Raw genomic sequence first — 27,679 nt, 5'->3', positions numbered from 1 at the left:
GATAACAACACATTTTTAAATTGGCAAAAGTGTTCATAGTCTAAAGGCCCGTCATCTTTCTAGGGCCCACATCACCTCATTCGTTATTTAACATGTGCATTTCTACTTCACTTCTTAGGTCACTATACCTTTATAGACGTGCATACTTGCATAGATCCGGAAAAAAACAATAAATAAATAGGCCAACTGCATGACTGAAAACTGCAAAAATGGCCACCAAACTGAATACAGATATATCAGCTAGATAATTCCCGGTTGTAGCACTAAGTATATACTCAAAATTGTGAATAAATAGAAGGATGTCATTTGTGGTTACCATCATTTTGTCCAGATCATGACATATTTATACCCCCCGCAACAAGTTGGGGGGGGGGGGGGGGGGGGGGGGGTATACTGGAATCGGGTTGTCCGTCTGTCTGTCCGTCCGTCTGTAGACGCAATGGTTTCCGGACTCTAAAGCATTATCCTTTCCACCTACCGTCACCATATCATATATATGGACTACCCATGGGATGAAGATGTTCCCTATTGATTTTGGGGTCAAAAGGTCAAAGGTCAAGTGCACTGGACATCGAAGTAGTAATATGGTTTCCGGGCTCTAAAGCGTTATCCTTTCCACCTACAGTCACCATATCATACATATGGACTACCCATGGGATGAAGATGTTCCCTATCGATTTTGGGGTCCAAAGGTCAAACGCACTGGACATTGAAGTAGCAATATGGTTTCCGGGCTCTAAAGCGTTATCCTTTCCACCTACAGTCACCATATCATACATATGGACTACCCATGGGATGAAGATGTTCCCTATCAATTTTGGGGTCAAAAGGTCAAAGGTCATGCACACTGGACATCGAAGTAGCAATATGGTTTCCATTTAAATTCTTTAATGGCTTTTTTCATCGCATGGAGATGCTGTGTTCCTAGATACCTTTTGGATCATAATACTGAAGTTTTACCTATTACCAACACCCTTTGGGAGATTGGGGTAAGCGGGGGTATTCTTAGTGAGCATTGCTCACAGTACCTCTTGTTTTTATTTGGAAAGGTTTTCTATTGCTTACTTACAAGTTTAACACGCCTCCCCACCCCTTAAACAGAAAATTATGAGGACCTTCCGTGCAGTCTCCGACACAGTAAAATTTCAGATGATTTTGCCTATTCTACTCATCTGTACGTACATAGCAAGATTTAAAAAGAGCTTGTGGTAGTACTTTAAATTTATCTAGATAGATACGATAATAGAAATACTCCTTATCATAAAAAAAGAAAAATCGGACAATTTTTACCCATTTTTTTTTACCCATTTTTTTTTTTACATTAAAATGATTATATTCCTAAGGCCCGACTTCTATGTGAGGCTCGTGTCACTATTTTTTTGTTGTTATTTGTGTTTATAAATGTCTTATAATTTACTCGCTCAAACTTTCATTCAACTAGTGTACACTATATAGTGCTGTATTTGAAAGATTTTAAACTCAGATTTCCTAATTGAAGATTCTGAATATCAGATAGCTTAGAGAGGTTTATTTCATGAGGTTGCTCACGTGTTCATTTGATGATTAAAGCAATTTGTGACGTGACCTTAGCTGCAAAGGTCAGCTTTTCAGCCTAAGTTGTTGAATACAGCATTTCTAATGACACTGACAATGTCTACATGTATGGAGTAGCATTCACATGATTCAGTTTACAACACATTGAAGCTAAATTTTACATGTAAACGGAATATTTCAAATTGATGTAATGCACAAAACTTCTAATGAAGAATTTTAATATTCTTACAATTAATCGATTGAATTGCAATTCATTGTAAAATGATTTACATGATACGAATATAGTCACGTTTTATGAACTTGAAAATGAAGATAAAATATTGTAAAGTAGTGTGTGAAGTTAGTGAACACAGCATAATTTACATGGAACTTTCAAACCTAACCTTCTGATGACACAGACAATGGTTACATGTTGTCATTGTCAGTATATTCTTGGCTATTTTTTATTTACATGTAATGGAATATCTATAGTTCAGGTGATGCACCAATCTGCTGATGAAATAATTTGAATTATTCAATTCATTGAATTGGAGTTGAAGGTAAATCACTTGATAGATGCATTCCTATTTACTGCAAATTTTATTCTAAAATATAGGATTTCTATTCAGTGGTATTATTTTGGACTATATATCTTTTTAGAATGTCAGGTACTAAAGTATATGATTCTGGTGTTTGCTAGTATTTGGTGTCTCTTTATATTCAAACAGCGGATTGTTTGTATTGGTAGTCATAAATGATGTTTGCATGTTTGCAAAATTTGAAATAATTATCATGTTTGAAAGGCTGTAACCTGAAGCATGCTCTATGTCAGGAAGCTTCCATGTAAATTTGAACTTTTCTGACCCAAGTGGTTCTTAAGAAGATTTTAAAAGATTTTCTCGGTATATAATAACATAAAAGATTGTATCCCCTATTGTGGCCTCACTCTACCCCCGGGGCCCATGATTTTATCAAACTTGAATTTACACTATGTCAGGAAACTTTCATGTAAATTTGATTTTTTCTGGCCTATTGGTTATTTAAAGATTTTTCTTACGTAAACACATATAAAAATTGTTTCCCCCAATTGTGGCTACACCTGGAGGCCATGATATTTACAAACTTGAATTCATACTGTCATGAAGCTTCGAAGTAAATTTGAACTTTTCTGGCCTAGTTGTTCATGAGAATAAGATTTTAAGATATTTTTCCTTTATAATCACATTTAAAAATTGTTTCTCCTATTGTGATCCCATCCTACCCCCGGGAGTCATGATTCTAATAAACTTGAATCTTCTCTATGTCAGGGAACTCAGTTTTATGTTTCACAAGCAAAGTTGGATGATTAGCTTCTTCTAAGAATTCCTTCGGAAAATTTTTTCCATCCATATCGACAGAGCATAGATGGTTTTGTGAGAAATATTCCTTCAAGTACATGTATAAAGGGTCATGAAAAAATTGTTTTTATGGTAGCTTTGTATATTAAAAAACACCCCCCATCCCGAATTGGAAGGTGGGCAGTATTTTTGTAATGCCTGCATCTTATACGTCATTCACCTATGGCACAGTTATTTTTCGATAGCAGCTAGAACGTCGCTGAGAGTTTTTTTCATTGGAAAGAATACCTTTCATTACCAATTTTTATTCAATCGAATTAAATCTTACAGTGAAACATACGCAATATGAAAATTATTGCCTCAAAGTGAAAAAGAGTTGGTAAAATCTGGGGAAAAATCAAATACATTTATGGGTTTGACGTTTAATTTCAAGTAATCAACATCCGGTTTCACAAATTAAGGTGACATGTGATTTGGGCAAGTAGTATACATGGAAATCAAGGGTAGAAAAAATCAGCAAAATACACTTTAGATTTCACCCCAAGCGTAGGCCATTACAGGGTGTTCGTGGCCCGAGTATATGTTATATATCAAAGATTCATAGGAATGTAATATGCAGACTATCTGGAAGAACGCCTAGTGACCGTGGTTTTCTGTGTGACAAAGGCAGACATATATACAGGTCCTATGTACAGAAATACGGCAAGTCAAATCCAGAACTCAAGAGGAGTAATCTATCATTTTCTATGTCCCTTAGTCCTCCTTCTGCTCAATTGCCATTCCCATGTACAGCTAGAGGTCACTCTTCTTGCATAATTAAGATATTTATTTCAGTTCATACAAAAACTTTACGCGGTGGCTGAGAGGTTAGAGTGTTCGCCCCGCATGCGGTAGTCCAGGGTTCGAATCCTCCACGGACTTAAAAGTCTACCTCACTCAGAAAAATGACTTCAGAGTTGCCTACAATTTTAAAAGGTCCACCGTGTTTTATCAAAAAATTTTGGTTCAGGGGGGGGAGGGGGATGTTTAAAAAAATCCATTTTCCTAATTAGTTACTATAATTACTCAAGTTTAACCAAAATTATAGAGTTGTCTCTCTTTTTATCATCAGTTAATATCAATTTAAAGGAAATTGATATACAACTTTTAAAAAATAAACTCGTCTCTGAGGTAGACAGTAAAACAATATTGTTTGCCGTGGTCCTTTCACCGCATGGAATTTTGATTTTTGATCACGATTTTTCAATTATGTCCAATACAGCGAAAAAAAATTGTAAAGTGGGGGGAGGGGGCAATATATCTCAAATCTAAACGTCGTGATAGAAAATGTACAAGTTCCTAGTATTTTAACAGTTCCGATTCACAATCAGAATAAGCCCCAAAAATATATATTATTAACCTAAACGTCAATTCTTTTTTTTTTTTTTTTTTTTTTGTGTATTACACTGTGATTCTCATAACGTCAACATCATGACGTAAGCATCATGACGTTATTTAGTTTTCATGCTGAAAAACAATACAAAGATTAAACGACTGTAAAACGAAAACTAGAAAAGATATTGTTATAAATTAAATTGTCCCATGACCTATAAATCTTAGAGCATCACTGTGAAAGTCTCATTTATTTTTGCAAAAGGGCCAGTTTTAGTACTTTGTGGCTCTAGTCCTTTGATACAAAACCTAAACTTGTTTTTAACAACAGCAATCCCCCAACCCCTGTAAATTGTGTTGTTATAAACAATGGATGTGTTGGAAATTTTATTATAGGCATTAATTTTCAATTTTGCATTGCAAATTATAATTTTAATGCCATCATCACAGAATCCGATATTCATAGAAATGAATGAAATTATTTGCTACAAATTAATTAGAAAAGTGCACTTATGTCCTTATGGAGAGAGTACTGACACAAGCCAAAAGACCAGCCATATTCAGTTGTTTTTTCCACTAAAGTTGGATTAATCAAGAAATGAAAGGGTGGTATAAGTAGATCATGACCTAAGTAACAATGTTTCTGGCACCTTGCAGCTTTAGTTGACATCCAAAACAAATTAGAAAGCTTTAATACATATGTAACACATACTGTTCAGAATGTGGGTTGTTGATAAAAATCAGTGCCAAGAAAATGTTGGGAAAAGCATGCATACCCAATAATTAATATACTAAAGTTACATGATTAAGCTGTTACAGTTCCTATTTAATGTGTCCATGGAGAAAACAATCAGATTACCAACATTTTTATAACAGGACTTTTGTACTATCTCTGGTCAAAACTGACTCAACTGAGTATAAGTTGGTAAAATACTTGTAGTTAATGTAAATGAAAAGAGATCTAAATAAACAACATCATGTTTCCATGGAAGTAGGTTTCTATAGCAACTAAACTACAAATTGAATTCTTTCTTAATTAGTATATTGTAGCCAGCCGATGAATACAAAGATAAAGTAATTTTAGTTATGATATTATAGAATCAATCTACTGAAGTACATTGAATTGTTTTCAGTGATTGTGGTTGTTGGCCCCATCGTTTCCATAGTAACATATTTTTCTTCATGTTTTCTCCTTTGTAATAATTAAATTTAAATAATTAAACAGAGTCATATAATGCTTTTACATGAAATACATATACCTATAGATAAATAAATAATCTTATTTTGTGAAAAGTCAAAATTACATTCAATACAAAGTAATTCAAACACATTCATAAATTTTCATTTTAAGTATAATCTTCTACCAATGCCTTTTGATTTCAAGATTTTATAAATGTTTGCTTCACCAACTTATGACTATATGGAAATTATGAAATTTGTACTTTATAACAATTATTTAGATTATGACAAAACACTTTCACATAACAATAGGCACACACATTTTTGCTTTGGGAAACAAATCAGTTTTATAGTTATCATTTTTCTTCAAAGCTATAAGGAATCATATATAATGGTTGTTATGGTAACAAAATAATTAATCATTGGTATTGCTAATTTAAGCAGTACGTACGTCATTTGTACTTCAATTTATATGTTCAAAGATAATATGACAATGATATAGTTTACACTAACACATGGTAATAAGCAGACCTGTAATACTTTCTGATACAAATTATCATACTAGTTTACTTATTAAAACTTTGTTATAAAATACTGAAATATGGTTGCTATGGCAACTGAAATATTTCATAACATGAGAATACATAATATGTATCATTGTTTATGCCAAATTTAATAGATTAAGGATATTATATTGATAAAATATTGAAATTTGGCCCATATATTCAGATCATGAGATTTTTCATATTACCATGGCAACCAATTTTTGAAGCTATATAATTTTAATTAGCAAAATAAGACATTGGTTGTTTTTTTTTTATACTGTACATATAAAGGGATGACTTAAATTATAAACTTTCATAAATGTATGTTGTTGTGTTTTCCTGTAAATGATGTCATAAAATGGCTTCAAATGGACTTTTTTCAAAAATAGTAAAAATGTCAAAACATTGATTTTTCAACTTCAGGAACATTACGTGATCCAATATTGATTTATTGATGTTTATTATGTATTTGTTATGCTTAACCTAATCTTTAAGCAAGCAAAAAAGAAATTTGTACACCAGTAAACTTAATTTATTCATGTTTAATCAAAAACAGGCCAAAATCGAGCATTTCTAAGCATCTTGGGATCTATTTTCAAGGTGTTCTTGTTACCATGGCAACGGCACCTCAATTTACGAATTTTGATACCAAATTCTATGAGAGGGTATCAAATAATCACTGTATGCCAAATTTCAGTAAAATCGGTGAGGGTACCTATCAATCCCCATTTTGAAAATTTTAATGCTTACAGAGAATGGCTCTTAACATTCTTGATATTATCTAGAAGATTGTTAAATTTTGTCTGATATGTCAAATGTTTTAATAAATATAGAAAATGTTTAAAAACATGTATGTTACAAATTGCATCCACATAAAATTTGCAAATTTTTTTAAATTCACTTCAATTCTGGGCGAAGTGATACAGGTTACGGGTATGACCAGGTTTATCCGTATAACTTGGCCCAGAATTAAAGTCATTCCTAAATATTTCAGTTCTCTTTCAAGTGTAAAAGACCTGACTAAAGCTGGATGTGCAGGCACAGTAATTGGGTTGTGCCTGACATGACTATTCATAAAACTGAAACAGAAGTTTAAATGACTAAGGCTAAATTTGCCAAAGTCCAACAAATAAAAGACAACACAAATAGAAAGATTAAAAATTTGATTTGAAAAAACATGGAAATTAAGCCCAACATGTACATATAACTGTTTAAGAAGTTTTGATATCGAGTTTCAATTAATCACAAATTTTGTTGTTAAAGTCGGGTTAGTGACATGGTTAACATAATGTCAATGGAAATTGTGATAGGGAAAAATGAACCAAGAATATTTTTCAATGTAGTACTATGTAAAAGAATATTGTATAAACAAGATGAATCAAAATTTGCTTTTTCACATGTAAACATTTAATTAATTTACATGTAAATGTCGACATGCATTATACCTATAAATCTTTATTTTTTCACATGTAAATCTTTAAAATTATTTACATGTAGGTGCTGTCAACACTATCATTAATCAATCTCTGTGGCATTGTAATTGAATTTGTCACCTTGTAAAATAACAAATTATCCCATACAATTTTACATGGAAGATACATGGAAAATTAAGGTGATTTATTACAGAGGTCAGACTTATCCTTATGTGTAAAAAAGCGTCGCAGATGTAAAGATTTGTACTGTATTCATAGTACGGAATGGAAGGTATTCATAGTACATAATGAGAAAAATGGGTGTGACAGAGAAACAGTTATGATATAGAGGAACAGAAGTAAGATATCGAGTACAAAGGTAAGTCATAAAAGGTAACGTATGGGGACAGACAAAGCTTGAGGGACGAAGGTGAAATGTGAAGGCAGAGGCGAGGTGAATGTGTTAAAACTTGTACATACTGTAAGTGTTCTCAGAGAGAGGCATTAGATCTGTACGATATCGTCTTTGTTATCGGAGAGAGGCATTAGATCTGTACGATATCGTCTTTGTTCTCAGAGAGAGGCATTAGATCTGTACGATATCGTCTTTGTTCTCAGAGAGAGGCATTAGATCTGTACGATATCGTCTTTGTTCTCAGAGAGAGGCATTAGATCTGTACGATATCGTCTTTGTTCTCAGAGAGAGGCATTAGATCTGTACGATATCGTCTTTGTTCTCAGAGAGAGGCATTAAATCTGTATGATATCATCTTTGTTCTCGGAGAGAGGCATTAGATCTGTACGATATCGTCTTTGTTCTCAGAGAGAAGTATTAGATCTGTACGATATCGTCTTTGTTCTCAGAGAGAAGTATTAGATCTGTATGATATCGTCTTTGTTCTCAGAGAGAAGCATTAGATCTGTACGATATTGTCTTTGTTCTGTATGCTATCGTCTTTGTTCTCAGAGAGAGGCGTGGTTTGGGAAGAGACCATCATCTTACTTCCGGATAACGTCCATTATGTTTTCCTGTCGGCCACCATACCTAATGCCAGACAGTTTGCTGAATGGATCTGCCATCTGCACAAACAGGTGCCTTGTAAAAAATCTCAATAATGAATTTTGAAGTGTAGATTCAGAGACTATTTTCTGTGTACATCTCTCATACATTAATCTTTACTGTGTTGTGACATCACCACTGGTGATTTGGGTGAATTTTGTTGTTGTTGTGTTTTTATGATGTATGGTCACCCCCTAGATTAAACAGGTCTCACACGATTTTGTGAATCTTTTCCAGCCATGTCATGTGGTATATACTGACTATCGACCCACGCCACTTCAACATTACATTTTCCCTGCTGGAAGCGATGGTATACATCTGGTGGTCGACGAAAACGTAAGTGTTCACATGAGAAAGTTTCTCATGTGATTACCTGAGCAGAGCCCTGAATGTAGGGAGTAACTACCTTTTCATTTGTTATTTGTGACCGTTGAAAGTACAAAACAGTTGCATTAGAATATATGACTAAACATTTGCATACATGGCAATATGAAAACAAAGGGAAGTATTATAGATTGCTTTTTTTTTGCTTGATTTCGTGAAATGACTCGTAGACGTCAAATCGCGAGGAAATGAAATCACGAAGGGATTGTTAATCAGGAGTTTTACATGTATTTCAGCAAAAATAAAATTGATAGTTAATTTTTTATACTGGGTATACTGGAATCGGGTTGTCCGTCTGTCCGTCCGTCCGTCTGTAGACGCAATGGTTTCCGGACTCTAAAGCATTATCCTTTCCACCTACCGTCACCATATCATATATATGGACTACCCATGGGATGAAGATGTTCCCTATCGATTTTGGGGTCAAAAGGTCAAAGGTCAAGTGCACTGGACATCGAAGTAGCAATATGGTTTCTAGGCTCTAAAGCGTTATCCTTTCCACCTACAGTCACCATATCATACATATAGACTACCCATGGGATGAAGATGTTCACTATCGATTTTGGGGTCCAAAGGTCAAGCGCACTTGACATCGAAGTAGCAATATGGTTTCCGGGCTCTAAAGCGTTATACTTTCCACCTACAGTCACCATATCATACATATGGACTACCCATGGGATGTAAATGTTCCCTATCGATTTTGAGGTCAAAAGGTCAAAGGATACGCGCACTGGACATCGAAGTAGCAATATGGTTTCTAGGCTCTAAAGCGTTATCCTTTCCACCTACAGTCACCATATCATACATATGGACTACCCATGGGATGTAAATGTTCCCTATCGATTTTGGGGTCAAAAGGTCAAAGGTCAAGCGCACTGGACATCGAAGTAGCAATATGGTTCGGTTTGTCATGCCATTTGTTTTTTACACTCAGAAAAGAGGTAGTTTATACCTATTACCAACACCCTTTGGGAGATTGGGGTAAGCGGGGGGGTATTCTTAGTGAGCATTGCTCACAGTACCTCTTGTTTCATGAGTAGTGTTTATTGTGATATTTCATGTTTATATAAAAGTGAAAGGAAGAATTACATGTAGTATCAAATTCGTTAACTTTTGTTTTTGGGAACTACTCAGCGTGACAGAGGTTATTAAGCAGAAATACTAAAATACAGAGCATGTCTAAAATGATACAAAAGGAAAGTTATATGTAACGGACAACTTAAGGGCTGGTGGCCATCCTGCTAATTATAGAATAGTAGTGTTTAAGAACTGTGAACACTGACACCAAAGGTTTCAGTCATGTTAATGAAAATAGTCATTTTGTTTACAATATATATCAAAGCTTTGATAAAAATGTTCTTATAAACTTCTTGTAGTCTTCTAATGCTCAGTAGATTTGTATCAGAGGGTTTGTTGCAGCTCTCAGTAATTGATTGTCTGTAAGTCATCCCCAGTAATGGGAAAGATTTATTGTCTGTAATTTGATTTCTGTGTCAGAGTTGATAATATAGAATGTTTATTTACTATAATTAGGGTGAATTCAGGGAGGAGAATTTCGGCAAAGCCATGTCCGTTTTACGTGATGCGGGCGAGGCTGCCAAGGGTGATACAAGAGGACGCCGAGGGGGGTTTAAAGGTAAGTCTGCTGTATCAATAGGGGGTCACTGTACTGCGCTTACTGACGAGTATCGAGTGCTTTGTACTGCGCTTACTGATGACAGGAAGTGTTAACACCACGACACAGACGAGTATCGAGCGCTTTGTACTGCGCTTACTGACGACAGGAAGTGTTAATATTTCCATGTAATATAAGAAATTAAGTTTTTCGATTACCCTTTCCAATTGAAATAATTGTAAATTAATTACACATAGGATTGAGTTGCCTCAGATTAGAACAATCATGGGGCATTTTCTGGTTTTTTTCTGATGTTCATCTTTCTTGTGGATTTATGGACAATCTTTGTACATATCTATACATGATATTATATTGGGATTCAAATTGAAATAATTTTATATCACATCATAAAGATATGCTCTGGTACTGTCGGTGAATGTGGCCGGTTTTTGCTGCACAGGAAGTGTTCTAGGTAGAGTAACCGGTACGAGTTCGTTATCACTTGTTATAACTTGCGGTCGTTAGTTAATGATATGTAGGATACAACATTCACTGTTACTCTGTACAAGATCGCAGGTCTTTGTGCGGGATTTGTTAGTGTAAATTTGATATCCGCAGTCTAAATGACATCATAACATGTACGAGTGCGGTTAATCTCTCATCTGGTGATGCGTAAAATTCTCATTTTATGTCATATATCTTAGATTGACTTTGATCTCATTGCTGTTTAAAATAAACAAGATGCCATAAAATTTGTCAATGAAATATTTATTTTGCTTGCAGGTTCGGAATCGAACTGTTTTAAGATAGTGAAGATGATCATGGAGCGGAACTTTGCCCCGGTGATCGTGTTCAGCTTCAGCAAGAAAGACTGTGAAGCCTACGCACTTCAGATGTCTCGACTGGACTTCAACTCAGAGGAGGAGAAGGCTCTGGTGGACGAGGTGTTCAATAACGCCATAGACAACCTGTCAGAGGAGGACAAAAAACTGCCTCAGGTAAACATGGTCAGGGATCGTAGTACAGGTACACAGGAGTAAGTAGTCTGACCGTGAAGTATATAGAAACATGCAGAGTTTTGTCTCCATTATTATCCTCTACAGACCCGGTGTTTCCCAGACTGTCAACCGAACAGGTCCGAATTAAGTGAGTCTGAAACATGTGACAAGGGGAAGCATAAGGTCATTATCATTAACAGGTGGGTTGTCTACAGATCGATATTTTCATCAGTGACTAGTCCAATGTTGATCCAACAGTTTCTAAATGTGTCCGGCGTAACAATTTAGCAGGCTAGATCAATAAAGGAAATCACTGTATGAATAATTTTTGTCCTAACAATCTACAGAATAATGAAATTGTAGTTTGTTTTATCTCCAAAATAACACACCACCATTAACATTTATGTAACTTAAAATTTACTCCAAATATTGATGCCTAGCAGACAAAGGGCAGGTAATTGCTTAAGCATGTTTAGAGAAATTTTTGTTGCCAGTGATATAATTGCCAATTAATTGTGAAGTTGATGATAACGGAATTGTAATACGGCTGGGGATATATGTTGAATAGCACTGTAATGGGGTTTTCCATAGTGGAAGGGACTTTCAAAATATTTTGTGATATGGGGGTATGACATTATATTGTTATTTAATGGGTATGAGGGCAATAGCCATTTTATCAGTCCTGAAGTAAGAGTGTTAACTGAGAGCTTAGGTGGCTGACAAAAGGACTATTGCCCAAATATACAGTTAATAACTTATTTTACTGAAAGCAATCCTGGTTTATGACCCAAACTTCCTGTCGAGGCCTCGTTACGTCATCTACGAATAGACCTCTCATATGTGACGCAGTACAATATACAGATTTGTATATTGTGAGTCCGCGATTATCACGCAGGCAAATAACACTAAAGAAGTAGTTCGTAGTTAAAAGTTTGAAGATATTGATATTAAGAGCATTAATATAAAAGTATGGATTTTATTTTAAACATAAAATAATCAAAAGATCATTAAAAAGTAGGGAGACTCTGTTCAAATTATTGTGTAAAGTAATGAACTTGATGTTTACGTTCTTGTTTTGAAAGTTATTTACGTTTGACGTTATGTTTTTCGTCATTCTACAGTGACGTCACAGTATACGCGGCCTAAGAAATCGCTATCCCATAATGCCTAAGTGGAAGAGTTTGGTTTGTGAGCAAACAAACTCTGGTGGAAGTTTGGTTTATGACCATGTTTCTGCCATTCTTGTGTTATAAAGAAGCTTGAAACAGGCATGCAAATTTAAAACATTTTGAAGACCATGACAAGGCCAAATGCAATAAAAACTGTGCAGCCGTCTAGATAGTATCAGGTTTTTGAATGCTAAAGGGTGACTGGTCATTTACTATATAAACTTCAGACAGGGTGACTGGTCATTTTACTGTATAAACTTCAGAAAGGGTGCCTGGTCATTTTACTGTATAAACTTCAGATAGGAGTAAATTTAGTTGGAGATACATGTATGATAATATAATCAGAGACAGTTTTACTACAACTCAAGTTTACCTGCTAAAAGCTGACAGGAATTTGTTTTGTAGACTGAACACATTTTACCGTTACTGTTTTGTAAAGTGAACACATTTTATCGTTATTGTTTTGTGGATTGAACACGTTTTACCGTTATTGTTTTGTAGAGTGAACACGTTTTACCGTTACTGTTTTGTAGAGTGAACACGTTTTACCGTTACTTGTTTTGTAGAGTGAACACGTTTTATTGTTTTGTAGAGTGAACACGTTTTATTGTTTTGTAGAGTGAACACGTTTTACCGTTACTGTTTTGTAGAGTGAACACGTTTTATTGTTTTGTAGAGTGAACACGTTTTATTGGTTTGTAGAGTGAACATATTTTACTGTTACTGTTTTGTAGAGTGAACACGTTTTACCGTTATTGTTTTGTAGAGTGAACACGTTTTACCGTTATTGTTTTGTAGAGTGAACACGTTTTACCGTTATTGTTTTGTAGAGTGAACACGTTTTACTGTTACTTGTTTTGTAGAGTGAACACGTTTTACCGTTACTTGTTTTGTAGAGTGAACACGTTTTACCGTTACTGTTTTGTAGAGTGAACACGTTTTATTGTTTTGTAGAGTGAACACGTTTTACCGTTATTGTTTTGTAGAGTGAACACGTTTTACCGTTACTGTTTTGTAGAGTGAACATGTTTTACCGTTACTTGTTTTGTAGATTGAACACGTTTTACCGTTATTGTTTTGTAGAGTGAACATGTTTTACCATTATTATACCCCCCGATTGAAGTTCTGGGGGGTATATAGGAATCACTCTGTCTGTCCGTCCGTCCGTCTGTCTGTCTGTGCAGATTCGTGTCCGGGCCATAACTTCTTTGTTCTTTGACTTAGGCATACCATATTTGGCACACAGGTAGATCACCATGAGACGATGTGTCAAGTACCTTCATGACCTCTATATGACCTTGACCCTTGACCTCAAGGTCAAAATTAAAGGTTTTTTACAATGGATTCGTGTCCGGGCCATAACTTCTTTGTTCTTTGACATAGGCATACCATATTTGACACACGAGTGTATCACCACGAGACGATGTGTCATGTACCTTCATGACCTCCATATGACCTTGACCTCAAGGTCAAAATTAAAGGTTTTATAATGGATTCGTGTCCGGGCCATAACTTTTTTGTTCTTTGACATAGGCATACCATATTTGACACATGAGTGTATCACCATGAGACGATATGTCATGTACCTTCATGACCTCCATATGACCTTGACCTCAAGGTCAAAAGTAAAGGTTTTTACAATGGATTCGTGTCCGGACCATAACTTCTTTGTTCTTTGACATAGGCATACCATATTTGACACATGAGTGTATCACCATGAGACGATGTGTCATGTACATTCATGACCTCTTTATGACCTTGACCTTTGATCTCAAGGTCAAAATTATAGGTTTATGCCATGGATTTGTGTTCGGACTATATCTTCCATTTTCTTCTACAAATGCATACCATATTTTTACACTCAGGAAAGAGGTAATTTATACCTATTAACAACACCCTTTGGGAGATTGGGGTAAGCGGGGGGTATTCTTAGTGAGCATTGCTCACAGTACATCTTGTTGTTTTGTAGAGTGAACACGTTTTACCGTTAGGGCTATTCCAGAAATAAATACAGGGAGGCACCTTTTGTATATACCAAGCACCCATAAAAAAAAATAAAAAATTACCCCATGACCCATCAAATTAATAAACTCATTTTACAATGACCCATCTAATAAAAAAAAAAAAACTAACCAGACCGTCTCACCACAAAAATATTTTTAAAAATAAAAACGGTACAAATCTCGCGAGGTTTTCGGGACAAACATTCTAGTCAATGACGCGGTAATGCCTGTGCGACATTGTATCACAGTAGTTCTGAAGAAACGATGTCACATCAACAATCAAAGGCATCTATGACGGGAATGTTGGAAAAATTGGGAGTCCAAACGATGCTATTATCATGAAATGGGTATGGATATGTTTTTCCACGAATCGTTCGTCTTCTAATGGAGCCCGCGCCCGGAGGCCTCTATATCACCATCACACCGACTGATAAATATAACGCATCGGTACCCTCGTATAAATCAACTAAGGTTTGCCTATTTTTATTAGAAAACGGAATACCTATTGGTTTCAAAATATTCCCAAAATCGATGCACTATAAACTGTAATAATCTACAGAACAGAGTTCGCTGCCATCACGTCCAAAGGTACCCTACTAAACGCGCCTCTAATTTGAAGAGTGCCGTAATGGAAAGTTATGCGCTGCAAAGAGCGACAACTCGAATAGTTCTATGTTACTTCCGATTTCGAAAGCAGCATTTCTAAAGCACGTTTTCAATTTTCCCTCCGACTTTTTGTAACCAACATGGCAAGAGCGACAATAAAAATATTCTGAAAACTCAACACCCACATGGCACAAAATAAAACAATAGAAACTACCCACTACCCATAATAAATATTTTTTTAACATTCCAACCACGGACCAATTAAAATATGAAAAAATACGACCACCCATACAAAAAAATATCGTTTGCCGCCCGACCCCCCCATTTGATCATTTCTGGAACAGCCCTTATTGTTTTGTAGAGTGAACACGTTTTACCGTTACTTGTTTTGTAGATTGAACACGATTTACCGTTATTGTTTTGTAGATTGAACACGTTTTACCGTTACTGTTTTGTAGATTGAACACGTATTACCGTTATTGTTTTGTAGATTGAACACGTTTTACCGTTACTGAGGAAAGGCATTGGGATACATCACTCTGGATTGCTACCACTGTTAAAAGAAACCATTGAAATTCTGTTTTCTGAAGGACTTATAAAGGTATGTTTATATGCCATTCTTTTAACCACAGTTAAAAGAAACCATTGAAATTCTGTTTTCTGAAGGACTTATAACGGTTTGTATATACCTTTCTTTTAACTACTGGCAGATAGAATGAGTGCTGAAGCTGAAATCGTTATTTCGTATTTTTCTTTGTTTCCTACAGGCGCTGTTTGCGACGGAAACATTTGCTATGGGACTTAACATGCCTGCCAGGACAGTCCTGTTCACAGCTGCTCGAAAGTTTGACGGCAAGGACTTTAGATGGGTAAAATCTTTTTATAACATGTTAATCGTAAATTTAGAAGGAAGCTGTGGAAGGAAATCCCCCCCCCCCCCCCCCCACCACCACCACCACCACCACAATGTAATAATTATCGTTGTCCTGTAGGAGAGACCTTAACGAAACTATTGTAATAGAATACAAATTTTTATTGAGGTTGGGAAATTGCAACCTGGTCCCAGCGTCAAAGACAGTAACATTATTTAGTCTCCTGAAGACGATGCTAAAGCAATTTGACCCGTCTTTCTTCCGTGCAATAACAACTGGGCTGAATATGATGATGACAGTTTGATCACTTTCAGTTGCAACTTCTTGTTGACTTCTTTTACTTCATTCTGTGTATGAAATGGAATTGGATACTGTTTTACACGTACAGGATCGGACAATGTGGTCCTATAGGCTAGGCTTGAGTTTTATTTTATTTCTATTGTTTTACATGTAAATCGCTTTAGGTTAATTGTCTTAATTAGATAAAGTGCTATATAAATGTATAATTATAATAATAATAATTTTCTAACAAAATTTCAAGTGCATGAGGGTTTTTTTGGACTACCATTTTTTCTAAGAATGATGTACAGTGTATGTTGTACAAGACCTTTTCTCGATGAGATTTCCTCGCTGGGTTAAATTGTAAAAATAAATGTAATTGCAATCATATCTTTCGTAGCAATAATTAAAAATTTGTGGAGATTTAGTCACAATAATTAATTGGTGGAGATTTTTAGTCATTGACATACATGATATACAGGACAAAAAAGGCAGCTATAAATGAAATGAAGTTTTGAAGTTTATATGTGAAATCTTTGATTCTCCAAGAGACAACCTTGCATGAAAACATATAAAACTAGGAATTGTGCAATACTTCTTCAGGATACAACATGCAGGGCTGTCGCAGCACTTTTTGTTACTGAGACTAGGCCTGGATTACTCGAAACAAAAAATTGAAGTTGAAACTTAATTCTGATCTTGAAAAAATCTTAAGTCGTATCTTAAGTCTGATATTGTACTCGAGTTTTGACTGCTCAAATAAAAGAAAACCCAAACTTGATTTTGAGATTTTTTTCCAAGTCCCCTTTAATTGGGAAAATCGTTGTCATCTTTTGATTAATAAGGAAATTAAGTTTACTGTCTCTGCCATCCAAATAAAGTAACATCCGAATAACAAAACTAAAATTTTAACATTGTTATTTATTCAGTTCCTGACTCTATTCGTCATTGGTCTCCCCCCCCACCCCCCCCCCCCCCCCCACCCCCACCCCCCAACCCCACTCTTTCCAGTTGACATTTAATTTTCAATTTTTGAATACATTTGGGAGATTCTGCTCATAAAATTGGGAAAATGGGTGACTTATTGTCGTTGGGAATGGGTTTGATATCCGGTCTAACTTTGAGGGGAGTGACAGCCCTGTCATTTGAAAATAATGGACTGTAAAAAAAAACCTGTTGACTGTTGAATACGAAACAATTGTTCTGGCTTTACAATGATATTCTGTCATTGTTGACATTGTTTAGCTTTACGATGATATTCTGTCATTGTTTAGCTTTACGATGATATTCTCTCATTGTTGACATTGTTTAGCTTTACGATGATATTCTGTCATTGTTTAGCTTTATGATGATATTCTGTCATTGTTTAGCTTTACGATGATATTCTGTCATTGTTGACATTGTTTAGCTTTACGATGATATTTTGTCATTGTTTAGCTTTACGATGATATTCTGTCATTGTTTAGCTTTACGATGATAATCTGTCATTGTTGACATTGTTTAGGTCAATGCAATGCTTGAACTACCCAAGAAGTACAATATTCATTGAGCCCTCCAATATTGTGTTTTAAGGGTAGCTAAATAACTGTCAGAGAAAATGTCAATTCAGTGTTTAAAATGACTCAATCATATAATTAAACATTCATTGACTGCTAGAATTTACAAAACGATGTCTACTCAGCCAGCCTTAGCCTTGTTTACAGCTAGAATTGCAAGACCTAGTTGATAGTGATTAGAGACGCAAGTTTTCACTGGATGACCAAAAAATAATAATCTATGGTATCGGTTTGGGAATTTCCAATTATGTTTGATCCAATGGTTGGAAAAATTAATTGTTTTATTCACCTTGAAGACATGTGGATGTGAATATAGCAATCTATTTTTTCAAGTTTGTTGGATCTCAGCCAATTAGAGAGTTCAGAATTATTCAATCATATAAACAAAAAAACCATCGTATTATTTTTGCTGTGACAGGTGACCTCAGGTGAATACATACAAATGAGTGGGCGGGCCGGTCGTCGAGGGATTGATGACCGAGGAATTGTCATACTGATGGTGGACGAGAAGATGAGCCCCTCTGTCGGAAAACAACTTGTCAAGGTATCAAAAAAAGAATAATCAATGTACTATCTCTGGAAAAATCACATGCTTGAGTCTCCATGTTAAAAGCTTTCTCTGTAGTACACTATTCTGTAGCAGACTCATTTTAGCATATCCACGGTAACGACGTCTGTCTGTTTGTATGCACGTCTGTTTGGTGTAAACTTTTTACTTCTCAAGAACCATTGGTCGATTTCAACCAAACTTGGTGGTATATATCCCAGAATTTGATGTGAGTTTCCAATAGCAACAAAGTAATTATGTAGATAAGCACTGCAGGGAATGGAGAATGCATTGTCAGCCAAGGCGCGGGATTTGATTGTTTGAATGTTCTAAACTTATGAGACCAGCTTTGTATTTGCATGGTAACTCAGGTAAGCATTGTTGCCATGGGCCCCTTGTTTGCGTAAATTAAAAAAAACCCGCTATTAATGCTATTTGAAAAAGTTTGTAACAGAAATATAGAGCATATCAAAATACTGTGAAATTTTATTTTGATGTACATTGTGTGACTAACCTGCTACGATAATGACTGGCAAATATTCATAATTTTATATTTTCACCCTTGTTTGATCTTTTTGTGCATATAGTGGTTGGTGTGAATGTGTAAGTTTTAATGATTCTTTAGAGTCTGATGTTACATCCTATATTACTCTGGTGGTTTATGTTATGTGTAGTAATACTATGGTTTTCTACTTTTCTACCTTTCAGGGCCAGGCTGACCCGCTGAACTCAGCTTTTCACTTGACCTACAACATGGTGCTGAATTTGTTACGAGTGGAAGAGATAAACCCGGAATACATGTTAGAGCGGTCCTTCTATCAGTTCCAGAACTACTCGTCCATACCAGATCTATGTCAGAGTGAGTATATAAATATTCGTCCATACCAGATCTATGTCAGAGTGAGTATATAAATACTCGTCCATACCAGATCTATGTCAGAGTGAGTATATAAATATTCATCTATACCAGATCTGTGTCAGAGTGAGTATATTATATAAATATTCATCTATACCAGATCTGTGTCAGAGTGAGTATATTATATAAATATTCATCTATACCAGATCTGTGTCAGAGTGAGTATATTATATAAATATTCATCTATACCAGATCTATGTCAGAGTGAGTATATTATGTAAATATTCATCCATACCAGATCTGTGTCAGAGTGAGTGTATTATATAAATATTACATGTAGTTGAGGGTAACATTGAAAATTGTCACCCATCGAGACACCATTGTCAATGGAGGCGTAGCTTATAGGGATACATATTACAGTTTGCTCAGAGTTGTCTCTACTGCGAACCGTACGCACATAAATTTGATGCATGTGATCATTTTTATAAGCCCGTCTTAAGACGGGCCGTATTATGTTATGGCCTTCATGTCCGTCCGTCTGTCCGTCTGTCCGTCCGTCTGTTAGCTTTTTCGTGTCCGGCTCATAACTTAAATACTATAAGGCCTAGAATAATCAAACTTTGTCAGTTGATACATCTTGGGTAGAAGGTGTGTCGCACATTAAAACCAGGTCGCTGTGACTTTTAATTAAGAAGATATGGCCAAATATGGTAAAACCCTGTCCGGCTCATAACTTGAAAACTATTTGATCTAGAATCATGAAACTTGGTCATCTTATGCATCTTAGGTAGAAGGTGTGTCGCACTGTACTTTAAGGTCACTGTGACATTTAGTTGAAGTGATTTTTTGAAAAAAGTATGTTATAATTGGTACAATCCCTACTCATATAAGAGTTTTGTAGAAAACCTCATTCAAAAATGTTACATCAAGAAAACACATATTTTTTTTATGATATACTGTACAGCTTTTTTTTAGCCTATGTAATGTTTCCTTTGTTTCTAACAATAACATGAGAAATTCCACTTGTCCCATGGGAGTAGCATGCAAAGGGCATTTTGACAAGACTAATTAATGAGTTTTGTGTAGAGCATCTCTGATCAACATGATCAAGCAGGTGTTATCTTTATCTCTAGGGAATTGGGCAGAGAGATCTTAGCCTCTTAATTGCAGATATACCAGAAATTATTTGTGAAAGTGAATTTGTTTGTTGTGGTTAGTCTTTATTTTCAAAATTAATTTGACATTGTACTATATAATTTTTAAATTTTTTTTCTCAGCAACCTATATGCAGAGTATCATTTCTCACTAAGACAACAAATGGTTGCAATATGTATAAAGGCCTATTTTAATGATTAGTATTTTGATGTTTTGTTATGGCTGTGGCATTGTTCAGAAAAAAGATATACAATGAACAAAGCTGCAGATTGGGCATTTGTGTAAATCTGAACAGATGAAATAGTATTGCAATAACCATATTAAAAAATGTTAATTCAAGAAACTACACATTCTTCATTATATACACTGTACTATACAGCAGTATATAACAAACAAATTATTTCTTTTGTGTCAGTAACAAGAGAAATTTCCCTTGTCCCATGGGTGTAATTATCAAGCAATTCAGGAGGCATTTTGCTAACAGAAAAATTGCATTCTGTCAAATTACAGATTAATTAATGAGTTTAGAAGATTTCTGTTACAGCAATCTGATCAAGGAGGTGCTATCTATGGGAATTGGGCAGAGGAATCTGGCCTTCTAATTGATCTGTCAAATTTTAGAACAGTTCTAATTGGGAGCCATTACTTTGAAAGTTAATTTGGTATAAAGTTTAAGAATTAATATGATATTGTAAAATATATTTTTATTTTATATCTCAACAACAAGGTGCAGATTGTCATGTCTCACTAAGATGACAGTTTTACAGTCTAAGAATAAACATAATGACTAATGTTTGATGTTTTATTACGCTGTGCATTGTTCTTCATTCCTTAAAATACAATGAGCAAAGCTGCAGATGTGCATTTCTCAAGTCTAACACAACCAGTTGAGAAATATATGATGTATTATTTTTTTCTAATTAATAACTACACCATAGGAGATGCACCAGTATTTGAAATAACCGTTTTTAATCTATATTTATTTATATTGACATCACCATGCATATTTTACTTTTATACTTGAAGATTTGACAAAGGCAGATACTGATATATGTATTTTTTGATATGTTGAATAAATCAACCTTTTTGAGTACTCCCATTTATTGTAAGTTGTTTGCTTGGATAAAGGGCTATCTTGCACTTTAATCATTTCATTGAAACCATTTGGGAAAATGTTTTTATATCCTTTTAAAAATCATTAAGCTTACATTATCAATATTTGAAGCAATGTCACATGAGGCCATAAAGTAGGTAAGATTCTTAAAGGAAGGTTGACATTTGGTTCCATGCATACCTATCTCTTCATGGTGATATGTTCATGTTAACAATATGTGATGGGCGTATCATGTGCCGTGGCGGTGCACTTTATTTTTATTATACTTTCATGTAAAATACTCGAACCTGATTGGTCGAGAAGCATTTGAAAAAATCTAGCAACGGGTAACAGTACTTGACAACGGGTGATATTATAAAAAATTATCACATGCGTCAAATTTATGCGCGTACGGTTCGCCATAGATTGCTAGACGACGTTGTTTGAGCGTTTGTAACAAACGCGAGTACCCGCATCGAAATACGAAATATCGCACGACAGTGATTGATCAAATGTCAACAGACGTAAGTTTTTCTGCTTTCCAGTTTACATAATATTCAGTATAATAAAACAAATATTGCATGTAGTTGAGGGTAACATTGAAATTTTCACCCCTCGAGAAACCATTGTCAACCGAGGCTACGCCTCGGTTGACAATGGTTTTCTCGGGGTGAAAATTTTCAATGTTACCCTCAAATACATGCAATATTTATATAATGATATCACCCGTTGTCAAGTACTGTTACCCGTCGCTAGATACTATCACCCTGGAGCGCGTGCTTTCTGTTCTCAGAGGGTAACATTATGTAGATACTATCACCCTGGAGCGCGTGCTTTCTGTTCTCAGAGGGTAACATTCTGTAAATACTATCACCCTGGAGCGCGTGCTTTCTGTTCTCAGAGGGTAACATTATGTATACAGATTGTCAGAGGGTAACATTCTGTATACCGATTGTCAGAGTGGAAACATGTATAGATGGAATCATTGTTTGGTCAGTTGAAGAGTTATATCTACAGAACAGCTTCTCTCCACGTCACATTGGTTATATCTAGACAGCCCCCAGACCACGTCACATTGGTTATATCTAGACAGCCCCCAGACCACGTCACATTGGTTCTATCTAGACAGCCCCCAGACCACGTCACATTGGTTCTATCTAGACAGCCCCCAGACCACGTCACATTGGTTCTATCTAGACAGCCCCCAGACCACGTCACATTGGTTATACCTAGACAGTCCCCAGAAAGCAACTCTGCTCCAAAGACACAGTGTTATGGTTGTAAACGATACAGACACAACACATGGTAGATTGAAATTAAGATGTTTGAACGTGTGTGTGTATTCCCAGGGTTTGACATTTACTTTTTTGAGCACTAGACCAGTCGGGCTACTTCAAATGAATTTTACTAGACCTGACCTTACATCCACTAGCCCTGACCAACTGTACAGAAAAAAGTGATAGTTTCACCATATTTAATTACTTACTTCTAATGACAAACGTTAAGTTTGAACTAATCCTTATTTGATTGTATCAAAAACATCAGTCTCGTCAATCAATTTGATATGCTTTAATTTTCAAACACATTTTCTGTTTCGTTAAATTCTACTCGGCACGGGAATTCTTTAGTCCATTTAGAATAAAATGATCTCAACCGTTTTTTTTTTAATTTCTATTTCATAAGCCCTGCTTTGTTTCTTCCCAACCTTTTCCTTTTCTTTCTTGGGACATCTTTCCTTGAGGACGAGACGTCGTATTTGAATATAGAGACATTCCCGCACATATGTCAACACCGAAAAATGGCTCTTTACGACGTAATTTATTAATTTGATAAACACTTTCTTATATTTAATTCAAATAAACTTTTTTTTTTTTTAAATGAATTAAATTTATATCTATTTATACGAAACATAACTTCACACCCATCATCGAGCAGATGTCGTAAAACATCACTTCTGATCGCGACTTATGTATTAGAAATAGAAATAAAGATTATGTCATCACGCGGTTCAAAATTGCTCACAAACTCTTTACAATCTTATTGTTTTAAAGTTTCTTGTTTATTTTTTCAACACGACCAGTCGGACTAGTAAATCGACATTTTACCCGACCGGACCCATCATTCAGTAGACTCGGTCAGTCGGACGTGCCTTAGTGTCAAACCCTGATTCCTGACAATGTATCTGGATATATGATATAATTTAGTTACCTGATCAAGATATAGGGCTCACGGCAGATGTGACTGGTCAACAGGGGATGCTTACTCCCAGGCACCTGATCCCACCTCTGGTGTGTCCAGGGTTCCGTGTTTGTCTGATTCCACCTCTGGTGTGTCCAGGGGTCCGTGTTTGTCTGATCCCACCTCTAATGTGTCCAAGGTTCTGTGTTTGTCTGATCCCACCTCTGGTGTGTCCAGGGTTCCGTGTTTGTCTGATCCCACCTCTGGTGTGTCCAGGGTTCCGTGTTTGTCTGATCCCACCTCTAGTGTGTCCAGGGGTCCGTGTTTTTCTGATCCCACCTCAGGTGTGTCCAGGATTCCGTGTTTGTCTGATCCCACCTCTGGTGTGTCCAAGGTTCCGTGTTTGTCTGATCCCACCTCTGGTGTGTCCAAGGTTCCATGTTTGTCTGATCCTGCCTCTGGTGTGTCCAGGGTTCTGTGTTTGCCTGATCCCACCTCTGGTGTGTCCAGGGTTCCGTGTTTGATCCCACCTCTGGGGTGTCATGGGGTCCGTGTTTGTCTGATCCCACCTCTGGTGTGTCCAGGGTTCCGTGTTTGTTTGATCCCACCTCTGGTGTGTCCAGGGTTCTGTGTTTGCCTGATCCCACCTCTGGTGTGTCCAGGGTTCCGTGTTTGCCTGATCCCACCTCTGGTGTGTCCAGGGTTCCGTGTTTGTCTGATCCCACCTCTGGTGTGTCCAGGAGTCCGTGTTTGTCTGATCCCACCTCTGGTGTGTCCAGGGGTCCGTGTTTGTCTGATCCCACCTCTGGTGTGTCCAGGGTTCCGTGTTTGTCTGATCCCACCTCTGGTGTGTCCAGGGTTCCGTGTTTGTTTGATCCCACCTCTGGTGTGTCCAGGGTTCTGTGTTTGCCTGATCCCACCTCTGGTGTGTCCAGGGTTCCGTGTTTGCCTGATCCCACCTCTGGTGTGTCCAGGGTTCCGTGTTTGTCTGATCCCACCTCTGGTGTGTCCAGGAGTCCGTGTTTGTCTGATCCCACCTCTGGTGTGTCCAGGGGTCCGTGTTTGTCTGATCCCACCTCTGGTGTGTCCAGGGTTCCGTGTTTGTCTGATCCCACCTCTGGTGTGTCCAGGGTTCCGTGTTTGTTTGATCCCACCTCTGGTGTGTCATGGGGTCCGTGTTTGTCTGATCCCACCTCTGGTGTGTCCAGGGTTCTGTGTTTGCCTGATCCCACCTCTGGTGTGTCCAGGGTTCCGTGTTTGTCTGATCCTGCCTCTGGTGTGTCCAGGGTTCTGTGTTTGCCTGATCCCACCTCTGGTGTGTCCAGGGTTCCGTGTTTGTCTGATCCCACCTCTGGTGTGTCCAGGGTTCCGTGTTTGTCTGATCCCACCTCTGGTGTGTCAAGGGGTCCGTATTTGTCTGATCCCACCTCTAGTGTGTCCAAGGTTCCGTGTTTGTCTGATCCCACCTCTGGTGTGTCCAGGGGTCCGTGTTTGTCTGATCCCACCTCTGGTGTGTCCAGGGGTCCGTGTTTGTCCTAAGTTTGTATTCTTTGTTGGAGTTGTGAGGATGGTCACTGTTCGTTATTGTCACCTTTTCGTTGTTTAGTTATTTAAGCTGTAGCTCCAATGCAGTGATGGTTTTTCTGTTTTAACTCTTCAGTTTTATATTTTTAGAATTGAAAGATATGGAGGAAGATTACAATAAGTTATCGGTAGAGAGTGAGGACAGTGTGGCATCATACTACAAAATCCGTCAACAGCTGGAAAACCTCCATAAGGACCTCCTGTCTTACATACAGAAACCGCAGTACATACTACCGTTCCTCCAGCCCGGCCGATTAGTACAGGTTAGTCATCACACATCACACAGCCCGGCCGATTAGTACAGGTTATCTAACACACATCACACAGCCCAGCCGATTAGTACAGGTTAGTCATCACACATCACACAGCCCGGCCGATTAGTACAGGTTATCTAACACACATCACACAGCCCGACCGATTAGTACAGGTTAGTCATCACACATCACACAGCCCGGCCGATTAGTACAGGTTAGTCATCATACAGCTCGGCTGATTAGTACAGCCTGCAATTTTCAAACTTGTTTATCCAGATAAATTTCTTTATTGAATTTTTTTAATTGGAAGCTAATTGACGTCCTTAACAGTTACTCCGAAAAACGTGTTTATAAAAAACAGGTGGTCTTTACTTTCGTTTTTTTTTTTTACCTTCTCAGGTAAAGAACGGCGATGATGATTTTGGATGGGGAGCAGTCATCAACTTCCAGAAGAAAGCCAATCAGAGTAAAGTAAGTCCTGGAATGTTATGTCCACACATAACTATGACGTCGTACAGAATTTCAAAGAGCAGAGATTTTTCTCCCATCACGATAAAAATGAGAGAAATTTCTAGTGGTGTTTCAATCATCGATTATAATCGAAAATCAGTCGATTGATGGCAAATTCTAAGCGCTCGATTATGAAAATTTTATTCCAATTAATCGTTTTTTAGATTTTGTTTTCTCAGCGACTGTAGTTTTTGAAGAATATTCCTGCCGTGACCTATCTATAGTAGCCTAAAAGTTTTGTTTATCGTAATGGCGGCGAACATGAAAGCGAAAGTATCCATACACAGGGAATAAAGCATGTTCGCTTGGTCACATACTGAGATAGACGTACTTTGATTCAGGCATATAAACGAAGGACCATTAATCAAAGAGAATCTTGATACTAGCAAATCTATGTGTGAATTACGCAGATAAAAGCTGCTTTTAAGGGCCACTGTTACTCTGCAGGTGCGTATTGTGTTTTACAGTTGGTGACAATAGATCTGTTTTATTTTTTGTTTTTAATAAAATGAATTTATTTCCTTATTTTGCTTTGCTGAATGTTAATTATATTTTAATTAAGTCGGACCATCGTCAGTTAATGAACTGTAACTTTGATATACGGGGATATAACTGAAGCAAACGATATTCGTTTTTGGCGACTTTTATATATGTAATTAAAAGAATAACAAATATACACAGAAAATATTCACTCTCACTCATAGATAATATTTATTTACACTTTTTCAGTAGTTGAATTCACTTTAATTCTTATAGAATTTCTCTGTCAGATTATAATCGATAATTAGTTAGTTACAGTAAACCAATTGTTGATTATGAAATTCTCATCGATTCCCATCACTAGAGGGTTCTCCTATGTATTGTTGAGAGATCAGTGTTTAGCTATGTTGGCCTGTCTCGCATAGTCATTACGTCATACTATGGACTCTTTATAATTGAGCTATATATCGTAGCTATATTGTATGAGTCTGTCGATGTGTTTTCTATGAATAGTTTACTTTTTTAAGGATTTATACAGTAAGAGTAAATATTCCCAGGTATGATCTTACTGGCTGTTGTAATCGTTTCTAAAGAAGTAGGTATAGCTACAACTGCATTTTACTATTCTATACTGATGGTAGAAATGTCAAAAAGTCGTCTTATAAAGGTTGTAAGAGTTGGCATCTAATATTTTTTGGCTAATTGTTCATTTGCAATTTGTTAATGATGTCACAAATGCATCAACATGTCATGATTTGATCCACATTGATAGATAACAGCTCTTAGCATGGGGGCTTTCTGATTAGAAAATACAGAACACTGGCATTGAACAGATTTATACAGTTTGATCATTATGGTATTATATCCAGATATTTTGAGTAATTTGTACACATTTTGCAGTACAGTAAAACACAGTTATAGTGAACCTCCAGGGCCAGTGAAAAACAGTTCATTATAACTATTACTTTGTTATACAGTAAAACAGTTATAGCAAACCTCCGGGGCCAGTGAAAAACAGTTCATGATAACCAAACTTCATTATACAGTAAAACATGGTTATTGTGAACCTCCAGGGCCAGAAAAAACAGTTCATTATAACCAAA

At 36.5% G+C, this 27,679-nt stretch overlaps 1 protein-coding gene across 1 annotated transcript in view; it reads left to right on the top strand.

Moving 5' to 3' along the window:
• LOC125670996 (exosome RNA helicase MTR4-like) overlaps positions 1–27,679 on the top strand; it is a 63,015-nt gene that overhangs the window by 20,493 nt on the left and 14,843 nt on the right. Inside the window, exons 7-16 of the mRNA XM_048906472.2 lie at positions 8,345–8,469; positions 8,675–8,773; positions 10,355–10,457; positions 11,220–11,434; positions 15,703–15,813; positions 15,980–16,081; positions 18,338–18,463; positions 19,175–19,325; positions 25,423–25,595; positions 25,986–26,057. Coding sequence (XP_048762429.2) covers positions 8,345–8,469; positions 8,675–8,773; positions 10,355–10,457; positions 11,220–11,434; positions 15,703–15,813; positions 15,980–16,081; positions 18,338–18,463; positions 19,175–19,325; positions 25,423–25,595; positions 25,986–26,057 — 1,277 coding nt within the window. The remainder of the gene's footprint in view (positions 1–8,344; positions 8,470–8,674; positions 8,774–10,354; positions 10,458–11,219; positions 11,435–15,702; positions 15,814–15,979; positions 16,082–18,337; positions 18,464–19,174; positions 19,326–25,422; positions 25,596–25,985; positions 26,058–27,679) is intronic.

This window comes from Ostrea edulis, chromosome 4, assembly GCF_947568905.1.
Source record: "Ostrea edulis chromosome 4, xbOstEdul1.1, whole genome shotgun sequence".
In the NCBI taxonomy this organism is placed as follows: domain Eukaryota; kingdom Metazoa; phylum Mollusca; class Bivalvia; order Ostreida; family Ostreidae; genus Ostrea; species Ostrea edulis.
The sequence above is the reverse complement of the archived record's forward strand: the minus strand, read 5'-3'. Positions and strand labels throughout refer to the sequence as shown.